This window comes from Ctenocephalides felis, unplaced genomic scaffold, assembly GCF_003426905.1.
Source record: "Ctenocephalides felis isolate EL2017-DRISC unplaced genomic scaffold, ASM342690v1 CF-g0.4_SCAFFOLD_00845, whole genome shotgun sequence".
NCBI lineage: Eukaryota > Metazoa > Arthropoda > Insecta > Siphonaptera > Pulicidae > Ctenocephalides > Ctenocephalides felis.
Genome location: NW_020536999.1, coordinates 88,707,537 through 88,726,081, shown reverse-complemented (window position 1 = coordinate 88,726,081; position 18,545 = coordinate 88,707,537). Strand labels below are relative to the sequence as shown.

The 18,545-nt window shown below is 30.4% G+C and overlaps 3 protein-coding genes across 3 annotated transcripts in view; 2 read left to right on the top strand and 1 right to left on the bottom strand.

The window, feature by feature from the left end:
• The window catches only part of LOC113362883 (zinc finger protein 624-like), a 5,831-nt gene extending 4,414 nt beyond the window's left edge, over positions 1-1,417 (top strand). Inside the window, exon 3 of the mRNA XM_026605378.1 lies at positions 470-1,417. Coding sequence (XP_026461163.1) covers positions 470-1,394 — 925 coding nt within the window. The 3' untranslated portion in view covers positions 1,395-1,417. The remainder of the gene's footprint in view (positions 1-469) is intronic.
• Positions 1,418-8,673: 7,256 nt separating this feature from the next.
• Positions 8,674-10,826, bottom strand: LOC113364233 (zinc finger protein 431-like). The gene has a single exon (XM_026606725.1). The coding sequence runs from the start codon at positions 10,787-10,789 to the stop codon at positions 8,924-8,926; it is 1,866 nt and encodes a 621-aa protein (XP_026462510.1). The 5' UTR covers positions 10,790-10,826; the 3' UTR covers positions 8,674-8,923.
• A 527-nt stretch (positions 10,827-11,353) lies between these two features.
• Positions 11,354-12,271, top strand: LOC113362882 (zinc finger protein 311-like). The gene has a single exon (XM_026605377.1). The coding sequence runs from the start codon at positions 11,354-11,356 to the stop codon at positions 12,269-12,271; it is 918 nt and encodes a 305-aa protein (XP_026461162.1).
• Positions 12,272-18,545: the final 6,274 nt, after the last annotated feature.

Here is an 18,545-nt window from a genome sequence, read left to right as displayed (position 1 = left end):
AATATTAAAAAAAATATTAATCAGCAATTCATTTATTTAATGAAGGTAATCAAGAACTTCATTTATCTAATGAAGGTTCCTTTCTAAATGCTAATTACAAGGACAAACCGATCATGTCATATTTGAATAATGTGTGTAATAGTTGACACTAATAAATGCACTAATTTTAGCTTATTTATCAAATAAATGGCCTGATGCAAATAAGTTTTACTTTAATCATGTGAGAACCTTACGCGCACGTTTTTTTTTTTAATTTCTAACATTTTGAATTTTTTTGAGTTAAAAATTTGTATTTGGAATGTTGGTATTGGTAATGGCCTCGTATGCGCCATTTTGAATAATTTGACAGTTCAAGGTATATGTCAAAGATGTAGACAAAACTAAATAAATCAATTAATTATGTAATTTAAGGAATAAAAACGTTTTACAAACATCGATTTGTGTAATTTAGAAGCTTCTAAAAGTGCAGTAATAATTTTACATCCACAATGTCCGACCAAGTGAATGCAATTCCAAATGATGTGGAACCAATACTTTCACCTTTAGAAAGTGCAACAAATTCTTATACCAACGACGATAATTCTTCTAAAGATGCTTCAGGTGACGAGGACAAATCTGTCGACTTATTAATAAAATGTGAAGTAACGATAGATGAAGAATCCGAACAGTTAGTGCTACCCACAAAAGGCCCTAAACGATCCTTTGCATGTGAAACATGTGGTAAAGCCTTCACATCATATTGTAAAGTCGAAAGACACCAAGTGGTGCACACGGGTATCAAGCCTTTCAAATGCAACAGCTGCGAGAAGTCTTTCTCGCAACACAGTAGTTTACTCATCCACTTTAGGACTCATTCAGGTGAAAAGCCTTATGTGTGTGAGGTGTGTACTAAAGCCTTTGTTCGCTCAGGGGATTTGAAGTGTCACTTGCGTATTCACACGGGGGCTAAGCCTTTTCCGTGCTTGTACTGTGAGAAAGCGTTTGCGAGACAGAGTACTCTGGCTTTGCATCACAGGACTCATACGGGGGAAAAGTCTTATATATGTACAATATGTGATAAAGGCTTTTCGATGGCTAGTAATTTGTCAAAGCATATGTTAATACACACGGAGGAACGCCCGTTTACATGTGAAATATGTAATAAGGCTTTTAAACGATCCGGCTACCTTACGAAACATTATATTACACATAATAAAAAGAAACCAGAGATGGTAATAGATAATGGAATTGGACATTTAGAGAGCTCGGAGATGGTAATAGATAATGGAATTGGACATTTAGAGAGCCCGGAGATGGTAATAGATAACGGAATTGGACCTTTAGAGAGCCCGGAGATGGTAATAGATAATAAAATTGGACTTTTAGAGAGCCCTAGTATAAATAGTTGTAATTGAAAAATGTGATAAAATTATGGAAACAATTAAGAAAAAGTATTATATAAGATATAAGCGTTATTTTGTTGAGTATAAGATTATTTTATTAAATGTATTATTTATATTATGACATATATTTTAAATTAATTCATAATCCTCCTGTTCAGTAAGAAAATATTCGAAGAATATTAAATATTTTATTATAAATATTTATATTGTTCATAAATTATAGACAAATATCAGAGCTTATAAATTGCATGATGAGATTATTATAAGCTTAGATAAGGAAATTATCTATCTATATAATTCAATCAAGATAATTATATTATAAGTTTGCAATGAAGAAAACTTAAACAGAGTTAGAATGAAGGATCTTATCTCATATTTCTAAGAATTGCAAAATTAAAATCATTTATATCAAGTTTCTATTTCTTTAAATATTATTTATATATTATATTTCAAATTAATTGACAATCCTGTTCGGAGGCTTTTGAATTATGAATTAGCAGAAACTTTCTGTTCAGTAATGAAATATTCGAAGAATATTAAATGTTTTCAAATATTTCATTATAAATATTCATATTGTTTATATTTTATAAACAAAATATGAGAGCTTATAATTTGGACTATGAGGTTTATATAAGTTTATATAAAAAGTGAATGAACAAAACTTAATTGGATCTCATCTCATATTTCTAAGAATTGCAAAATTGAAATAATTTATATCAAGTTTCTATTTCTTTAAATATTATTTATATTATCATGTATATTTTAAATTAATTGACAATCCTGTTTGAAGGCTTTTGAATTATGAAATAGCAGGAACCTCCTGTCCAGTAATGAAATATTCGAAGAATATTAAATGTTTTCAAATATTTCATTATAAATATTCATATTGTTCATATTTTATAGACAAAATATAAGAGCTTATAAATTTGGGCGATGAGGTTTATATAGGTTTACATAAAAAATGAATGAACAAATCTTAATTGGATCTCATCTCATATTTCATAAATTAAAATTATTTATCTCAAGTTTCTATTTCTTTAAGGGGGTTGTTCATTTTTTTTTTTACAAAAAATGCAAGGTATTTGTTTGTCTAGGTATTGCAGTGGTGAATAAATTAAAAAAAAAATGCAAGTCCATCCGACTTGTAGTTTTTTTTAATTTGTGGCACCGCATTGATAAAAGTCATTTTGAGAAAAACGTATTTAAAGTTTTTAATATAATGTACTAAATACACCATGGTGTTCAAAGATACTGACACATTAAAAAGGTCATGTGCATGAGGTATTATAATGAAAAAGAGAGCAGCTGGCATACAATAGCTCGCGGAGCGATAAAAAAACGGTTTCAGAGGATCATACATATAGAGATATATATATCTATAATTTCGTCAAAAAATAGATATTGAGATGATTTTTTTTTAAATAATTCTAGGGTTTTTAGCTTTAATAATATCAAAAAATCTCAAAATCGAAAAAAAAAAAATAAAAATCGAACAACCCCCTTAAATGTATTATTTATATTATCATGCATATTTTAAATTAATTGACAATCTTGTCCGGAGGCTTTTAAATTATGAAATAAGTGATACCTCCTGATCAGTAATGAAATATTTAAAGAATATTAAATGTTTTTAAATATTTCATTATTATTGTTCATATTGTGACAAAATATAAAAGCTTATAAATTGGACGATGAGGTTTATAAAAGTTTACATAAAAAGTGAATGAACAAAATTTATTCGGATCTTATCTCATATTTCTAGGGATTGCAAAATTAAAATTATTTATCTCAAATTTCTATTTTTTTTAAATGTATTATTTATATTATTATGTATATTTTAAATTAATTGACAATACTGTCCGGAGGCTTTTGAATTATGAAATAGCTGAAACCTCCTGTTCAGTAATGAAATATTTGAAGAATATTAATTGTTTTCAAATATTTCATTTTAAATATTTATATTGTTCATATTTCATGGACAAAATATAAGAGCTTATAAATTGGCCGGAGGCTTTTGAATTATGAAATAGCTGGAACCTCTTGTTCAGTAATGAAATATTCGAAAAATATTAAATATTTTCAAATATTTCATTACAAATATTCATATTGTTCGTATTTTATAGACAAAATATAAGATCTTATAAATTGGACAATGAGGCTTATATAAGTTTACGTAAAAAGTGAATGAACAAAACTTAATGGGATCTTACTTATCTCAAATTTCTGAGAATTTTCCAAAATTAAAAAAATTATTTATCTCAAGTTTTTATTTCCTTCCTTTAAATTCTTTTCTTTAAATGTATTATTTATATTATCATGTATATTTCAACCCTTTCCACTCGGATGCCGCCGCTCCGGCGACAAAATACATATAAATCTCGCAATTTGCGAGTGGAAAGGGTTGAATTAATTGACAATCCTATCCGGAGGCTTTTGAATTATGAAAAAAAATTGATTATGAAAAAACAATTAACGCTCTGCGTATTAAGTAAAAATTTAGAGTACCTGAAATATTTTTAATAAAATCATTATTACTAATGAACAGTTTTATCCCTGTGGAGTGGAAAGGGTTAAAATAAGTTTAATAATAAGATAAATGAGTCTATAATAGTTAGAGTTTACTACTGACCACGATCCTGAAAAAAAAAGGAAACTGGATCGGACCCATTCTGCAAAAAGAATGCCTCCTGCATGACGTCGTCGAAGGCAAAATAGAAGCTTTGAAAGGATTGGGAGGAAGAAGAATGCAAATGATTGACGACTTACGCGAGTAAGTGGAAATACAGGGAACTGAAAAGCGAAGCACAGGATCAGGAAGCATGGAAGCACAAGTTTGGCAAGGAAAATTCGTAAAAACGAATATAAAGTGATTAATGGTGTATAATCAATGGTAATAAAACGGTAATGGTAATAATAAAAAACGGAGGGAAAGAAAATCATTGATTTTGTGGTGCTTCCGGGCAGACTACTATTTACTATTATGTAATGGTTATGGATGTTCCATAGTGCAACGGTTGAGCACACTGCCTTGTGTGGACTTGATTATTATGAGTTCGAACCCCTGCTCTGGGTATTCTGATATCATGCAGTAATGATATCAATTTTCACTTGAAATTAGTCTATTTCAATGACAATGGGAAATCACTCACACTATTCTCCCCTAAATCGAGTTGGAGTTTAACTCAGCTCATGTACCTGCCCAAGGGCAGTACTACCCACGATATTTTATTTACTAAAAATGTATTTATTATTTATTAATGGTGTTTATTAATGATACAAAGTATATATATAGAGAGGGTTTAAAATGGACTGGTTTTATTTAATGGTAAAAAAAATAAATCAATATTGTTAAATTTAAAGTTTAATAATAAAATATATGTCTGGGATGATTTGTTTTTATTTAAGAACAATTTGATGATTAAATTTTTCATGAAAATGTTGTAACTAGTCTGAAAATTGTTGTAGATTGTCTGAAAATCTTGTGGAATATATGAAAGCGTTGAAATTTGTCTGAAAATGTAGTAACTTGTCTGAGAATTGTTGTAGATTGTCTGAAAATGTTGTAAATTGTCTGAAAATTGTCGTGGATTGGCTGAAAATGTTGTGGATTTTCTGAAAATGTTGTAAATTGTTTAAAAATATATTGTAGATTTTCTGAAAATTGTGTAAATTATCTGAAAATGTTATAGATTGTCTAAAAATGTTGTAGATGGTCTGGAAACATTGTAGATTGTTTAAAAATTTTAGAGATTGTCTGAAATTCTTGTAAATTTTCTGAAAATATTATGAATAATCTCTTGTGAACATTGTAAATTTCTTGGAAATGTTGTAACTTGTCTGAAAATGTAGTAGATTGTCTGAAAATATTGTAACTTGTCTTAATATGTTGTAACTTGCCTGAAAATGTTGTAACTAGTCTGAAAATTATTGTAGATTGTCTAAAATGGTGTAAATTATCTGAAAATGTTGTGGATTGTCTGAAAAACAATTCAAACAAAACTGTTTGAAAAAGTTGTAACTTGTCTGAAAATGTTGTAGATTACCTGAAGATGTTGTAGATGGTCTGAAAATATTGTAGATTGTCTAAAAATTTTAGCGAATGTTTGGAAATATTGTAGATTGTATGAAAATGTTGTGTATTGTCTAAAAATGTTGTGGATTGCCTGAAAATGTTGTAACTTCTCTGAAAATATTGTAGATTGTCTGAAAATGTTGTAACTAATTTGAAAATGTTGTATTTGTACGAAAATATTGTAGATTGTCTGAAAGTGCTGTAACTTGTAGAAAATGTTATATCTAGTATGAAAATGATGTCAATTATTTAAAAATGTTGTACATTTTCAAAATTTTGTCTGAAAATATTCTAAGTTGTCTTAAAATGTTGCGAGTTTGTCGAAAATGTTGTAGATTGCCTGAAAATGCTGTGAATTGTTCAAAAAAATTGTAGATAGTTTGAATTTCTCGTAAGTCTTTTGGAAATATAGTGAAAAATCTGAAAACATTTTAAACTGACTGAAAATATTGTTGATTGTCTTATAAAATGTTGTGGATTGTCTTTGATGTTTTGTCTCTAAAACAACTACGCAGCGCGATTGTTTTAAAAAAAGTTCTAAAGTTTTGGAATATACAAAAAAAAAAGGAAAATCTCATTATTTTTCCAACAAATTCAAAATTCTCAAAAATCCATTTTTCTCAAAAGATTTTGTTTAATTTTTAAAGAAATTTTAATTTTCGGTAAGGAGAAATTAGGTAAGGGAAGTTCCAGCAATTTGCCTTAAGATCGTGCCATATACCACTAGTTCAAGAAATATTCACGAAAATTTAAAATATTTGTTTTAAATCAATTTCAACATTTGAATGGTGGTATCCAGCATAATTATATAGTCCATGAAGTTGTCGCAGCTCTTATGCACAAAATCAGTTTTATATTAAAATTGAATTTTTATGCTTAATTCAATACAATTGGTGTATAATAATAAACGCATACAATATTGTGTTTAAAAAATAATAATAATAATAATAATAATAATGATAATAATAATGCTTCATAATGGCTTCATAATTCATAAATATTGATATCTGAATTGGTATCCAGCATAATTATATTGTCTAGGCAGTTGACAGTTCTTGTGCACAAATATCAGTTTTGTATTAAAATTTTATTTTAATGCTTAATTTATTACAAATAGTATATAATAAAAAAACGCCGATAATATTGTATTTCGTGTATAATAATATTAAACAATCTATAAACATTGACATGTTTCATAATTTTGTTTTAAATCGTTTTCAACATTTGAATTTCGACACATGGTTGACAGTTCTTGTTTAAATTGTGATTTATATATTTATTTTTTATATTTAAAATAAAGTGATTAGTGCATAATAATGAACGCGAACAATATTGTGATAGTGAGTAATAAAATTAAACAATCAATGGAAAATATAGAATTCAAGTACAAAAATTTGTGTGCAAGGTAAGTGAGGTTATGTTACTAACAATTAGAAATAATATTATACATATTGTTTAATGAATTAACAAATATATAATACTTAAGGGTGTAATTATATATGTCGACATAAATTTTGCATTTCCAATCATTTGTTAAGTTTTTCCTAATGTCTGTGGCAATTACTCGTGTGTATTTGAACCGACCAAATTCAATTCGATAGAAATTCAATTTGAGTTAACAAAATGGTGGTTCAGGGGAAATTATATAATTGTAAATCATAATTTGAATATTAAAGCATTTATTAGAATAGGTTTGCTAAAACAACATATGCTGATGTACAAAGAGTTGAATTTGCAGAAAGATGTTTGTTTGGATAGAATATTCGAAGATACATGAGTGGAAAAGGGTTATATAAATATAAAATCAGTTGTAAGACTCTTACAGAAGTGTAAGGAAGCATCAGAAATCACATGGTAATAAAAAGACTTGATTAAGTACTTTTGTATAAATCTGAAAGGAATTGCAGTTCCTCATAAGAAAATCTTTAAAAGCTATCATTTTTATAAGAGGCCTTATAAACGTAAAATGGTTGTAAGGCTCTCATAGAAGTATAAAAAAGCATCAGAAAAAGTCTTGAACGGATACCTTTGTACATATCTGAAAGGAATTTTAAACCGCACAAGCTTCTGATAAGAAAATGATTAAAAGCTATGATCATTTTTATAAGATGTCTTATAAATGTAAAATGGTTGTAAGGCTCTTACAGAAGTGTAAGAAAGCATCAGAAATCACATGGTAATAAAAAGTCTTGAATGGATACCTTTGTATAAATTTAAAATGCATGAGTTCCTTATAAGAAAATTATTAAAAGCTATGATAAGTTTATAAGAGGTCTTATAAATGTAAAATGGTTGCCAGACTCTTACTAAAGTGTAAGAAAGCATCAGAAATCACATGGTATTAAAAAGACTTGAACGAGTACCTTTGTATAAATTTAAAATGCATGAGTTCCTTATAAGAAAATTATTAAAAGCTATGATTATTTTTATAAGAGGTCTTATAAATGTAAAATGATTGTAAGGCTCTTACAGAAGTGTAAAAGAGCATCAGAAATTACATGGTAATAAAAAGTCTTGAACGAGTTCCTTATAAGATTTTTATTAAAAGCTATGAACATTTTTATAAGAGGCCTTATAAATGTAAAATAGTTGTGAGGCTCTTACAGAAGTGTAAGAGAGCATCAGAAATTACATGGTATTAAAAAGACTTGAACGAGTACTTTGTATACATCTGGAAAGAAATTTCTAATACGAGAGTTCCTTATTAGAAAGTTATTAAAAACTATGATAATTTTTATAAGAGGACTTATAAATGTAAAATGGTTGTAAGGCTCTTACAGAAGTGTAAGAAAGCATCAGAAATGAAATGGGAATAAAAGGTCTTGAACGGATACTGAATAAGAAAATTATTAAAAGCTATAATAATTTTTACAAGAGGGCTTATCAATATAAAATGGTTGCAAGGCTCTTACAGAAGTGTAAGAAAGCATAAAAAATTACATGATAATGAAAAGTCTTGAACAGATACCTTAAAACAAAATTATTAAAAGCTATGATTATTTTTATAAGAAGCCTTATAAATGTAAAATGGTTATAAGACTCTTACAGAAGTATAAGAAAGATACCTTTGTATAATCAGGAGATCCTTATAGAAAATGATTAAAACCTATGATAATTTTTCAATACATTTATTATATTTAATATAATCAAAACTTAAATCATAATATGATTAACTATTACAATAAATAATTTCAAATTGCCATTTAATTTTTACTCTTCACCGTTCCAGAAATATTTATAATTCGTTCAGATTTTTGTATGTTCAATTAGTTTTCGATCCTTTAACAGATATAATGTAAAATTAATAATTATTAATAATTACTTCACTACTTAGGGCTGATACTTGTAATACTTCCGTAATTGAGAGAAATGCCGGTGGAATATATAGATATATATAAAATTCAAGATTGATTCCACCGATCTCGTACTTTATGATTATCTCTTCTTCTTTCTATCAATTACAAGTCAATTACACATTTACAGTCATCTGCACCCTTGGAGGCTCGCCATGCGTCTTCATATGGTTCTTCAACATTTGGGAATATCTAAATGTCCGCTGACAAATCTCACATTTATGTTTGCATTCACCTGTGTGTGTTATCATATGTGTCTTTACATGCTGCGGCATCAGGAATCTCTTATCACACACCGGGCACGAGTAGTTTCTTATACCGGTGTGTTTTAACATGTGCATCTTGAGTCTGCTCGAACAAACAAATGCCATACTGCATTCCTGACAAGCATAAGGCTTCTCGCCGGTGTGCTGTCGTACATGAACAGTGAGTTTGTAGGAGAATTTGAATCCTTTTGAACATATTTTGCAAACGTAAGGTCTGACATTGGAGTGTCGTCGTTTGATATGGCATTTTAAGGAGTCTCGTACCAAGAATTTGGCCCCACATTGGTCACACTCGAATTTCTTTTCTGTGGCATGTGTTAACTCGTGCACTTGTAGATTAGATTTGAATTTAAATCTCTTGTTGCAGGTTTTGCACTCGTAAGGTCTAAAGTCGGAATGACTGATGATGTGTTGTTGGAGATTTTTGTGGGTCTTGAGGGTCCTGCCGCAGATTTGGCACAAAAAGATTCTCTCTCCAGGAGGTACTTTTTCTTTGATATCCCTTGGGTCAACTTGGTACTCTTCATGTGTCTTGAGATGCTTGTTGAGGAGAGAACTTCGAATAAATGTTTTGTCACAATATATACATAAATGTTTACGTTCACCAGTGTGCCGAACGGAATGGTTGTCCAAATGTCCTTTTGTCTTGAAAGCTTTTCCACAAACGTTGCATGGGAATGGTCTTTCACCAGTATGAACACGTTCATGGACTTTCAAAGCATTTGAGGTTGCATAAGTCTTCAAACATAACTCACATTTATGAGGCTGAGTGTGTATTCGTAAATGCTTGTACCTTTTATCATATGTATCAAATTTCTTGTTGCAATATTTGCATGCAAAGCTCCGGCAGATGTGTTTGAGTCTTTCCTCCTCACTTGCTAGTTTCTTATCACATTGGTTACATTTAAGACCGTCGTAAACTTCTTTAGCAGGTGAGGTTTTTGTTTCAGCATACTCTTCTTCTTCTTCAGGCTTGTAGTCTTCGTCTCTATCATCAAAATCATCATCTCTATCGTCATGACCGTCATCATCATCTTTATCAATCTCTGGTGCCTTTACTTCAGGCTGTGGTTTGCTTTTTGACACAATCTCACTCAAAAACTCTTCATCTGAGGAACTGTCATACTTTTTAGGCTTGGTTTTCTTATTTTTTGAACCAGGTTTGCGACCACGTCTACCTGGAGTCTTCACCGGCGTGACTTTTTTAGGAGAACTGTTGTTCCTGGTGGTGCGTTGGTTTAGCATATCAATCTCTCCACCTTCTTCAAGATTGACATCAACTTCGTAGAGCAAAGGGTTGACTTCCTCTTTGATATCAGCCATGTCGAGTCTCGTAACATCGGGGAAGGGATTAGTCTCTTCTTTGATATACACAGTATGAGTCTTACCTCTTAGTTTGTCCAATTCTCCTACAGAGTTTCGACATTTTTTCCAAAATACATAAGCCCTGTACAAATCCTCGAGGCAAGAATTACAGATGTATTTAGGGTAGTCGTCGTTTTGGGAGACATCGAGTGCTGTACAAGAAATAAACATTTTGAGGAGAATACTTTCGCCATCGGCTATGTGACTTTGCTGAGTAAAGAGGGACTGGAGGTTTTTGCTCCCCAGACAAGCCCGACATATATCCGAGCTGTACATTTTGCTGTAATCCAACTCATTGACATTGATGTGGCTTAAATAAGCCTTTTCAATTTCGGCTAGTAAACTATTCATTGTGAATCCTTTTGATCAGCTTGTTACTTTCTTTTATGCAAACAACACATCACATCGTATTACAGATATCCGAGTATAACTTATACTCGAACAATAAATGAAATACTGATTAAATTGTGTAGTAATAAAGGAACGTTATTCGATTGTATATTTATGTAAATAGCTTTGAGAAATAAATAAAAACAAACTTTTTCTAATACGTCATTTTAAGAAGCCGACGCCATGTTAAATGCCTAAAACATAGAGGGGCTTCTACGCGATCTGTATAGATGCGCATGCGAACTGAGGAAAAATAAATATTATAATAAATCTATAATTAGACAAATAAAAAAGAATACTAATTATTGAATTTTATTCATTACAATAATTTGAAGCTTTGCGAGTGATTTAAAGTATTTTATTATAAATCGATGCAAATGCAAAAATTTATCTGTCAAGAGTAGTCCCATCTTTATATAAACAATAACATATTCTTTGGACTCGAAGTTTGACAGATCACGATTATTGAATTCAAATACTCAAGTAAATAAAAGTTATGAATTAAAATGTTATTAATTTATTACAATGGATTCTAATTCATCCCCAATTTGTCGTGCTTGTTTAGCTGACAAAAACCTACAAAGTTTGTTCATCGAACAAAAACAATTATCAGAAAATGAGAATTTAATTCTAAAAATGTTCATCTCCTGTACAGCCCTCGAAGTGTCCCCAGACGACGAGTACCCCAAATACATTTGTGATTTGTGTCTTCGAGACTTGTACAAGGCCTACGAATTTTGGACGAAATGTCGAAACTCTTTACAGGAATTGGATAAACTCAAAGGTAAAATACAAAATGTTTATATTAAAGAAGAATGTAAGTCTTTAGGTGATCCAAAAGATGCTGATGGGAATGTTTGTGATGATGATAAAGTTATCATGGATGTGCAAAAGAAAAATGTACACAAAAAGTTAAGTAGAAAAGTTTTTGGGAAGACTAGAGTTAAGGAAGTTAAAGATGACCAGGATACTGCTGGTGTTGTAAAACAAGAATCAGACAAAGTTATGGAATTGGACGTACAATCTAATCATTCTAATCATAGTTATCATGACATTATTGACAATACCAGTAACTGTGAATACAACATTCATAATGACATCAAAAAAGAGCCCCCAGGTTCACACGAGTGTACTATATGTAATAAAATCTACAAATCAGCATCTTATTTAAAAGCACACATAAAAACCCATTCCACAAATTACACCAAAACATCATCCAAGCCTCCACATTTATGTCAACTATGCGGTGCAGTCTTATCAACCGGAAGAAATCTACAAGAACACTTAGAATCCCACGGTGATTTAAGAAAATACGCTTGCAAAACTTGTGGAAAGTCGTACAAAACCAAAAGAACTTTATATGCCCACACCCTAATCCATGCAGAAGAAAAAAAACACGCTTGTGAACACTGCGGTCAGAAATTTTTGTCAGGAATAAATTAATGTGTCACATAAAGCGCAGACATTCAGATCTTAAACCTTTTGTATGTCATTTTTGTTCCAAAGCTTTCAAATTTCCTTACAAATTAACTGAGCATGTCCGGCAGCATACAGGTGAAAAACCTTATTCATGTAAAGAGTGTACAATGGCTTTCACTTGTGCTTCGAGACTGAAAGAGCATATGTTGAAGCATACGGGGATCAGGAATTACTCTTGTCAAGTTTGTGATAAACGGTTTTTGAAGCCACAGCATTTGAGGGTGCATATGGTTACGCACACGGGGGAGTGTAGACATAAGTGTAAAATTTGTGAGAAGGCTTTTAAGTACCAACAGATGCTGAAGAATCATATGAAAGTGCATTGTGAAGAACCTATCATGTAAATAGAGAGAAATGTAAGGGGGAATACATTTGAAAATGTGATTTCCCAAAAGAGAAGTTTATGTTTTCACCAAAATATCCAAATAGCTAATTTTAGGTCAAATTTTATATAACAAATGAACAAATTTTTATATAAAAGTTGTTAAATTGAATAATGGAAACATTATTCAAAAACAAATAATATTATATCAAGTATTATTTATTATGTGAAATATTTAATTTTAATTATATAATATATAAATATATTATATGGAGCAATAATTTGCTCAGAGATTTTAAATACTTTTTTTATTGATATTAATTGGGTCATTATGCATAAAATAATATTTCGTCTAAGAGATAGTCTTTAATATTACATAAAAAATCACATCGAGATTGTTTTAGTGATATTATTTTTTTTTTTAGTGTAAATTTGATATTATTTTGAAACTATCATGTGGAGATTGTTTTAGTTCAGCGGTTTTCAACTTGTGGGGCGCGTACATCAGTATGAGGGGGGCGCGTACATCAGTTTCCACAATACTGTTTTGAAAATAAACCACAATTTTTGAAATGTGTTAAAAAAAAAACAAAAAACAATTGGTTTTTAATTTTTTATGCATATTAACTTCCTATAGTAAGGCATACCTCAGAAAAAATGGATTTTCCTATAGTAAAAATGAAATTTTTTGCATATCTTCACGTTTCAGACGTTTCTGAACATTTTGGCATACCTCAGAAAAAATGGATGTGTGTATGTATGTGTGGATACAATTATTTCACGATGCCATACTCCACTAGTATTATTTTTTTATAATGCATATATAAAAACACAATCTTATATTTTCAATCTTCTACCACAAACCTCTATTTTGTAAAAAAATATAGTAATTATCTTTTCTAATTATTTGGTAATTGGTAGACTAACAGACTGGTAGACAGGTAAACAGATGAACAGGTAGATAGATAGGTGCGTGGGTAGATGAACAAGTAGACAGATAAATTGGTAGACATGTAAAACGAATTGATAAGTAAATTGGTAAACAGATTAGTTAGTTGGCAAATAAATTGGTAGACAGGGAAAATGGTGGATTGTTAAACAAATTGGTAGGCAAATTGGTGGACTGATAAACAGATTATCTTATCGTTATTAGTTTAACAGATAGATACATGCATAGACAGATAAACATGTAAATTGTTGGGTAGGTGGACAGGTAAAATGGTAGACAGGACAACTGATAGATAGACGAATATGTAGACAGATAAAAAGGTTAACAGGCAAAATTGGCAATTGGCAGATAAATTGGTAGACATGCAAAATGGGATGACAGGTAAATTGATAAACAGGTAAAAAGGTGAATTGATAAACAGGTTAATAGGTAAATTGTCGACACATAAGGTAGTTAGTATTGATTGATTGGCAAACAGGTTGAGTGATAAACAGGTAGAGAGGTAGGCAGGTAGATAGACGAAAGGTAAATTGTTGAACAGGTAAATTCGTGGACAGGTAAACTGGTGAACGAGTAAATTAGTGGACCGGTGAATTATTGTACGTACCAGTAAGTTGGTTAGCTGATAAACTGGTAAACAGTTAGAGAGGTATACAGATAGTTATATAGACAGGTAGATTGGAAGACAAAAAAAACTGGTACACCAGATGTAACAAGTATGCATTTTTGTTCAATTTTTTAAATGAAAGTTAAACATCTAATAAGATTATAGATGATAAACAAACATACCAACTTTTCTAATATATATTTTGTGCTATGTAATATATAATAATTGATTTTGGTTTGGGAACTGTTTAGTTCTTAGGACCAAAAATGAATTTTTGCAATTTTATACTAATTGAATAAGCCAATAAATGTGTAATACTTTTTTTATGGTCAGTAGTTCCTAAAGAAGGACCTCGGATCACCTATACCCGAAATGTTGAATAAAGTAGTTGAAAAAAATTGAGTAAATGATCTTTGATTAATAATAAATATAAAATCTTAATATTGTAATTCATAATGAGGTTATCATTGATTTCTCAATATTTATTTATACAAAATTAACATAATATATTTAATTTACATACAAAATTACACTAATGTCCATGACTCAACTGGATCACTGTTAAATTAATTTTGCAAGTCTTTTTGTATTAATTAGTTTCCTCTTTCTTATCACTATGAACTTTCTGATGTCTCTTCAAATTACTCGATGAAGAAGAAAACACATCATCACACGTCCTACACTTATGAATCCTTTTCCCCGTGTGAGTAATCTTGTGCTCTTTAAAAGTATTAGCTCGACTAAACTCTTTATCACATATATCACATTTAAAAGAACGTTCTCGACTATGGATATTCATATGCCTTGTTAAATTACTCATAAAAGAAAACACTTTATTACACAACTTACACCTGTGAGCACGATCCCCGGTGGGTGTCATGTGCTCCTTTAAATTATAAGGTCGTGCAAATGTTTTATCACATATTCACATTTATGAGCCCATTCACCCGTGCACGAGCTTGTGTTCTTAAGATGCCCCGATTGATTGAATGCTTTCACATATATCACATTTTATAAGGCCGTTCATCGGAGTGTGTGTTCATATGCTGTACCAGATTGCTTTTGAAATCCGAAGGCTTTGTTACATATGTCACATTTATGAGGACGGTCAGCCCATGGACAACCATGTGTTCGTTTAGAGTATCGGATTTGGTGAAGGCTTTATCGCATATTTTACATACATGGGGTCTCTTGCCTAAGTGGGTTCTGAGGTGTACGTTTAAGGAACTTGATCGTGCGAATGTTTTGTTGCAGAATTTACAAAGGAATGCCCTTTCACGGGTGTGGGTGACAATGTGGCTTTTTAGGTCTGCGGGGCGGTTGAAAATTTTGTTGCAGAATTCGCATGTGCGAGACTTCTCTTTGGGATCGAGAAAAGATACATTTTGGTCTAAAGGAGATTCGATTTGGTTTTCAGATCTAATACTTTCAAAATTATCCGAGACCTCCTTTTCGCAATCATACTCGTCTTGAATTTCTTCTATTGAATATTCAATCGGTTCGGTTTTGATTTTTGGCACAATTGTTTCTTCATTTGACATTTTAATTATAAATATTGAGATTTTTATATGACCCACATAATTTACTAGGTATTTTACAATTTATTTATCACATTATTAGTGTTGCAAAAGTCGGATCAATATTTTGACATTTCGCTTTCAAACATGGCCGCGACGATACCAACATTAAAAATATTAATTTAATGCTCATGGCGCGAAGTACAAATTGTTTCAAAATATTTAAAAAATTTGATAACATAAATCGTGAATAATATTAAACTAGTGATATATGGCATTTGTCTTCACGAATTGAATGTTTTTGGATCATTCAAATCGAATGCTCCGACTGGATTTCTATTTTCTGCACTCTTTGCTCCGTATCTCCGAAACGGCTGGTCCTGTCTTTTCCAAAAACGAATCACCACATCTCCCTATTAATAGGAATAGAATGTTTTTCGAACCATTCATCTCGGATGATTGGCACGCCCGAAAACGTAGGCTAAAAATTGTATCACACATATACACACATCAATTTTTTCTGATATATTTCAAAATGTTCAGAAACCTCTGAAACGTAAAGATATGCAAAAATGTTCAACTTTAACTGTTGGCCCATTACTATAACTTAAGGAAGTTAATAACAACATTGTGTAGTTAGTCACATTAGACTACCAAAATGCAATAGAAAGGGTTCACAAATTGTTAAATCAGGACCCACGGAATTCTGGGACATTGTATACCGAAAAATAGATTAGCATTTAATCATAAAATTAGTTAGTTTTTTTTTGTTTTGTATTGCACGTATTTAGTTAGTCACAAGACTACCAAAATGCAATTGAAAGGGTTCACAAATTGTTAAATCAGGGACGAAAACTACTGAATTTTGGGAAGTTTTATACCGAAAAAACATTAAAATTTTATTAATTAATAAATTAATTAAATGGCGAATCTTCTGTTTTGTATTGCACTTGTTTACTTAGTCACATGACTACCAAAATGTAGTTGAAAGGGTTCACAAAATGTTAAATCAGGGACGAAAACTACTGAGTTCTGGAATATTGGTTGCTTAAAAAAACATTGGCATTTTAATCATTAAATTAGTTAAATGGTAAATCTTTTGTTTTTTATTGCACTTGTTTATTTAGTTCACATGACTACCAAAATGTAGTTGAAAGGGTTCACAAATTGTTAAATCAGTTATGAAACCATATGAAAACTACTGAATTCTGGAAATTGTATACCGAAACAAACAATAGCATTTTAATCATTAAATTAGTTATATGGTAAATCTTTTGTTTTGTCTTGCACTTGTTTAGTTAGTTACATAACTACCAAAATGTAGTTGAAAGGGTTCACAAAATGTTAAAGATCAGGGACGAAAACTACAGAATTTTGGAAAATTGTATACCGAAAAAAACGTTAACATTTTAATCAGGGCCTTTTCACTTAGAACAAAATCCTCGTTCAGAAGGAATACTTAGGGGTCCATTTGTAGTCGCAGATTTGGCGCTAGTGAGCCGATGAAAAAGTATTTTCAAATGTTTTATATTGGTTACTAAGAAACGTCAGTGTTATTTTTGTATAAGTTTACAAAATGGCGATCTTCTTCGTTTGTGTTTGTATATTGTTAATAAAGATTTCATCAGAAATTACTCTCAAATGCATAGCCCTTTGACAATATGAATAGAACAGCTTCAAACTCATATGGAGGACATAATTACTACAATACTACGTAGTGCATTGACATATTAGTCTAATCATAATACACTTTAAGGAAAGAGATCAGTTCTAGGAAATTGTGTAAGAAATCAAATATACGCTTCTACAAGAAAGACATAATACACAAATAGAAAGCTGTTCCAGCTGTTTAATATTGGATTACCACTTCACGCGGATCTGAATATACTTGGGAAAAAATGAATTGCTTAAGAATGTCAAATTTTGCACGGGATGATTACTAGTTAATGAGAGTTAAAAATGACAGACGATGTAATGAACTAACACTATAATGCATTATTCACTAAATTTCACTGAATATTTATATTAATAAGTAGAAAAAAGTGTAGAAGTTATTCCAGTAGATTAGATGTGATATCTATTATATATAACCGGTGTATTGCAGTGTATTTGTTGATTTATATTTCGATTTGATTGTATATTTATAATAATATAATATTATCTAGTATATTTTTGTTATTATTGCATTATTACAAAACATAATAGGATTGTAATACCAAATTTAGTTTTAAATACCCGTGTACTAAAATTCATTAATTTTCATTTCAAATTTTGCGCCATTAATTTGAATGACAAAAGCAGCGCCACCACGTCGAGCGGAGGACCCTTTAAGTATTCCTTCTGAACGTAAAAATCGGGCGAGAGAAGCGTCTATATGAACACGGGGGATTCTAATATTGTCTAGGATTTTAATCATTAAATTAGTTAAATGGTAAATCTTTTGTTTTGTATTGCATTTGTTTAGTTAGTCACATGACAACCAAAATGCAATTGAAAGGGTTCACAAATTGTTAAATCAGGGACGAAAACTACTGAATTTTGGGAAGTTATATACCGAAAAAACATTAAAATTTTATTAATTAATAAATTAATTAAATGGTGAATTTTCCGTTTTGTATTGCACTTGTTTAGTTAGTCACATGACTACAAAATGCAATTGAAAGGGTTCACAAATTGTTAAATCAGGGGCGAAACCTACTGAATTCTGGAAAATTGAATACCGAAAAAAACTTTAGCTTCTTTAAAATTAGTTCTATATTTTTTGTTCTTTATTTACAATAAATTTGGTTTTCTACATTAGTATCTAATAAAATTAATTTGTATCAGAATTTTACATATACATA

Bases quoted from the DNA above. Each gene is read 5' to 3' on its own strand.
- LOC113364233 (XM_026606725.1), bottom strand. From the start codon at position 10,789: ATGAATAGTTTACTAGCCGAAATTGAAAAGGCTTATTTAAGCCACATC.
- LOC113362882 (XM_026605377.1), top strand. From the start codon at position 11,354: ATGGATTCTAATTCATCCCCAATTTGTCGTGCTTGTTTAGCTGACAAA.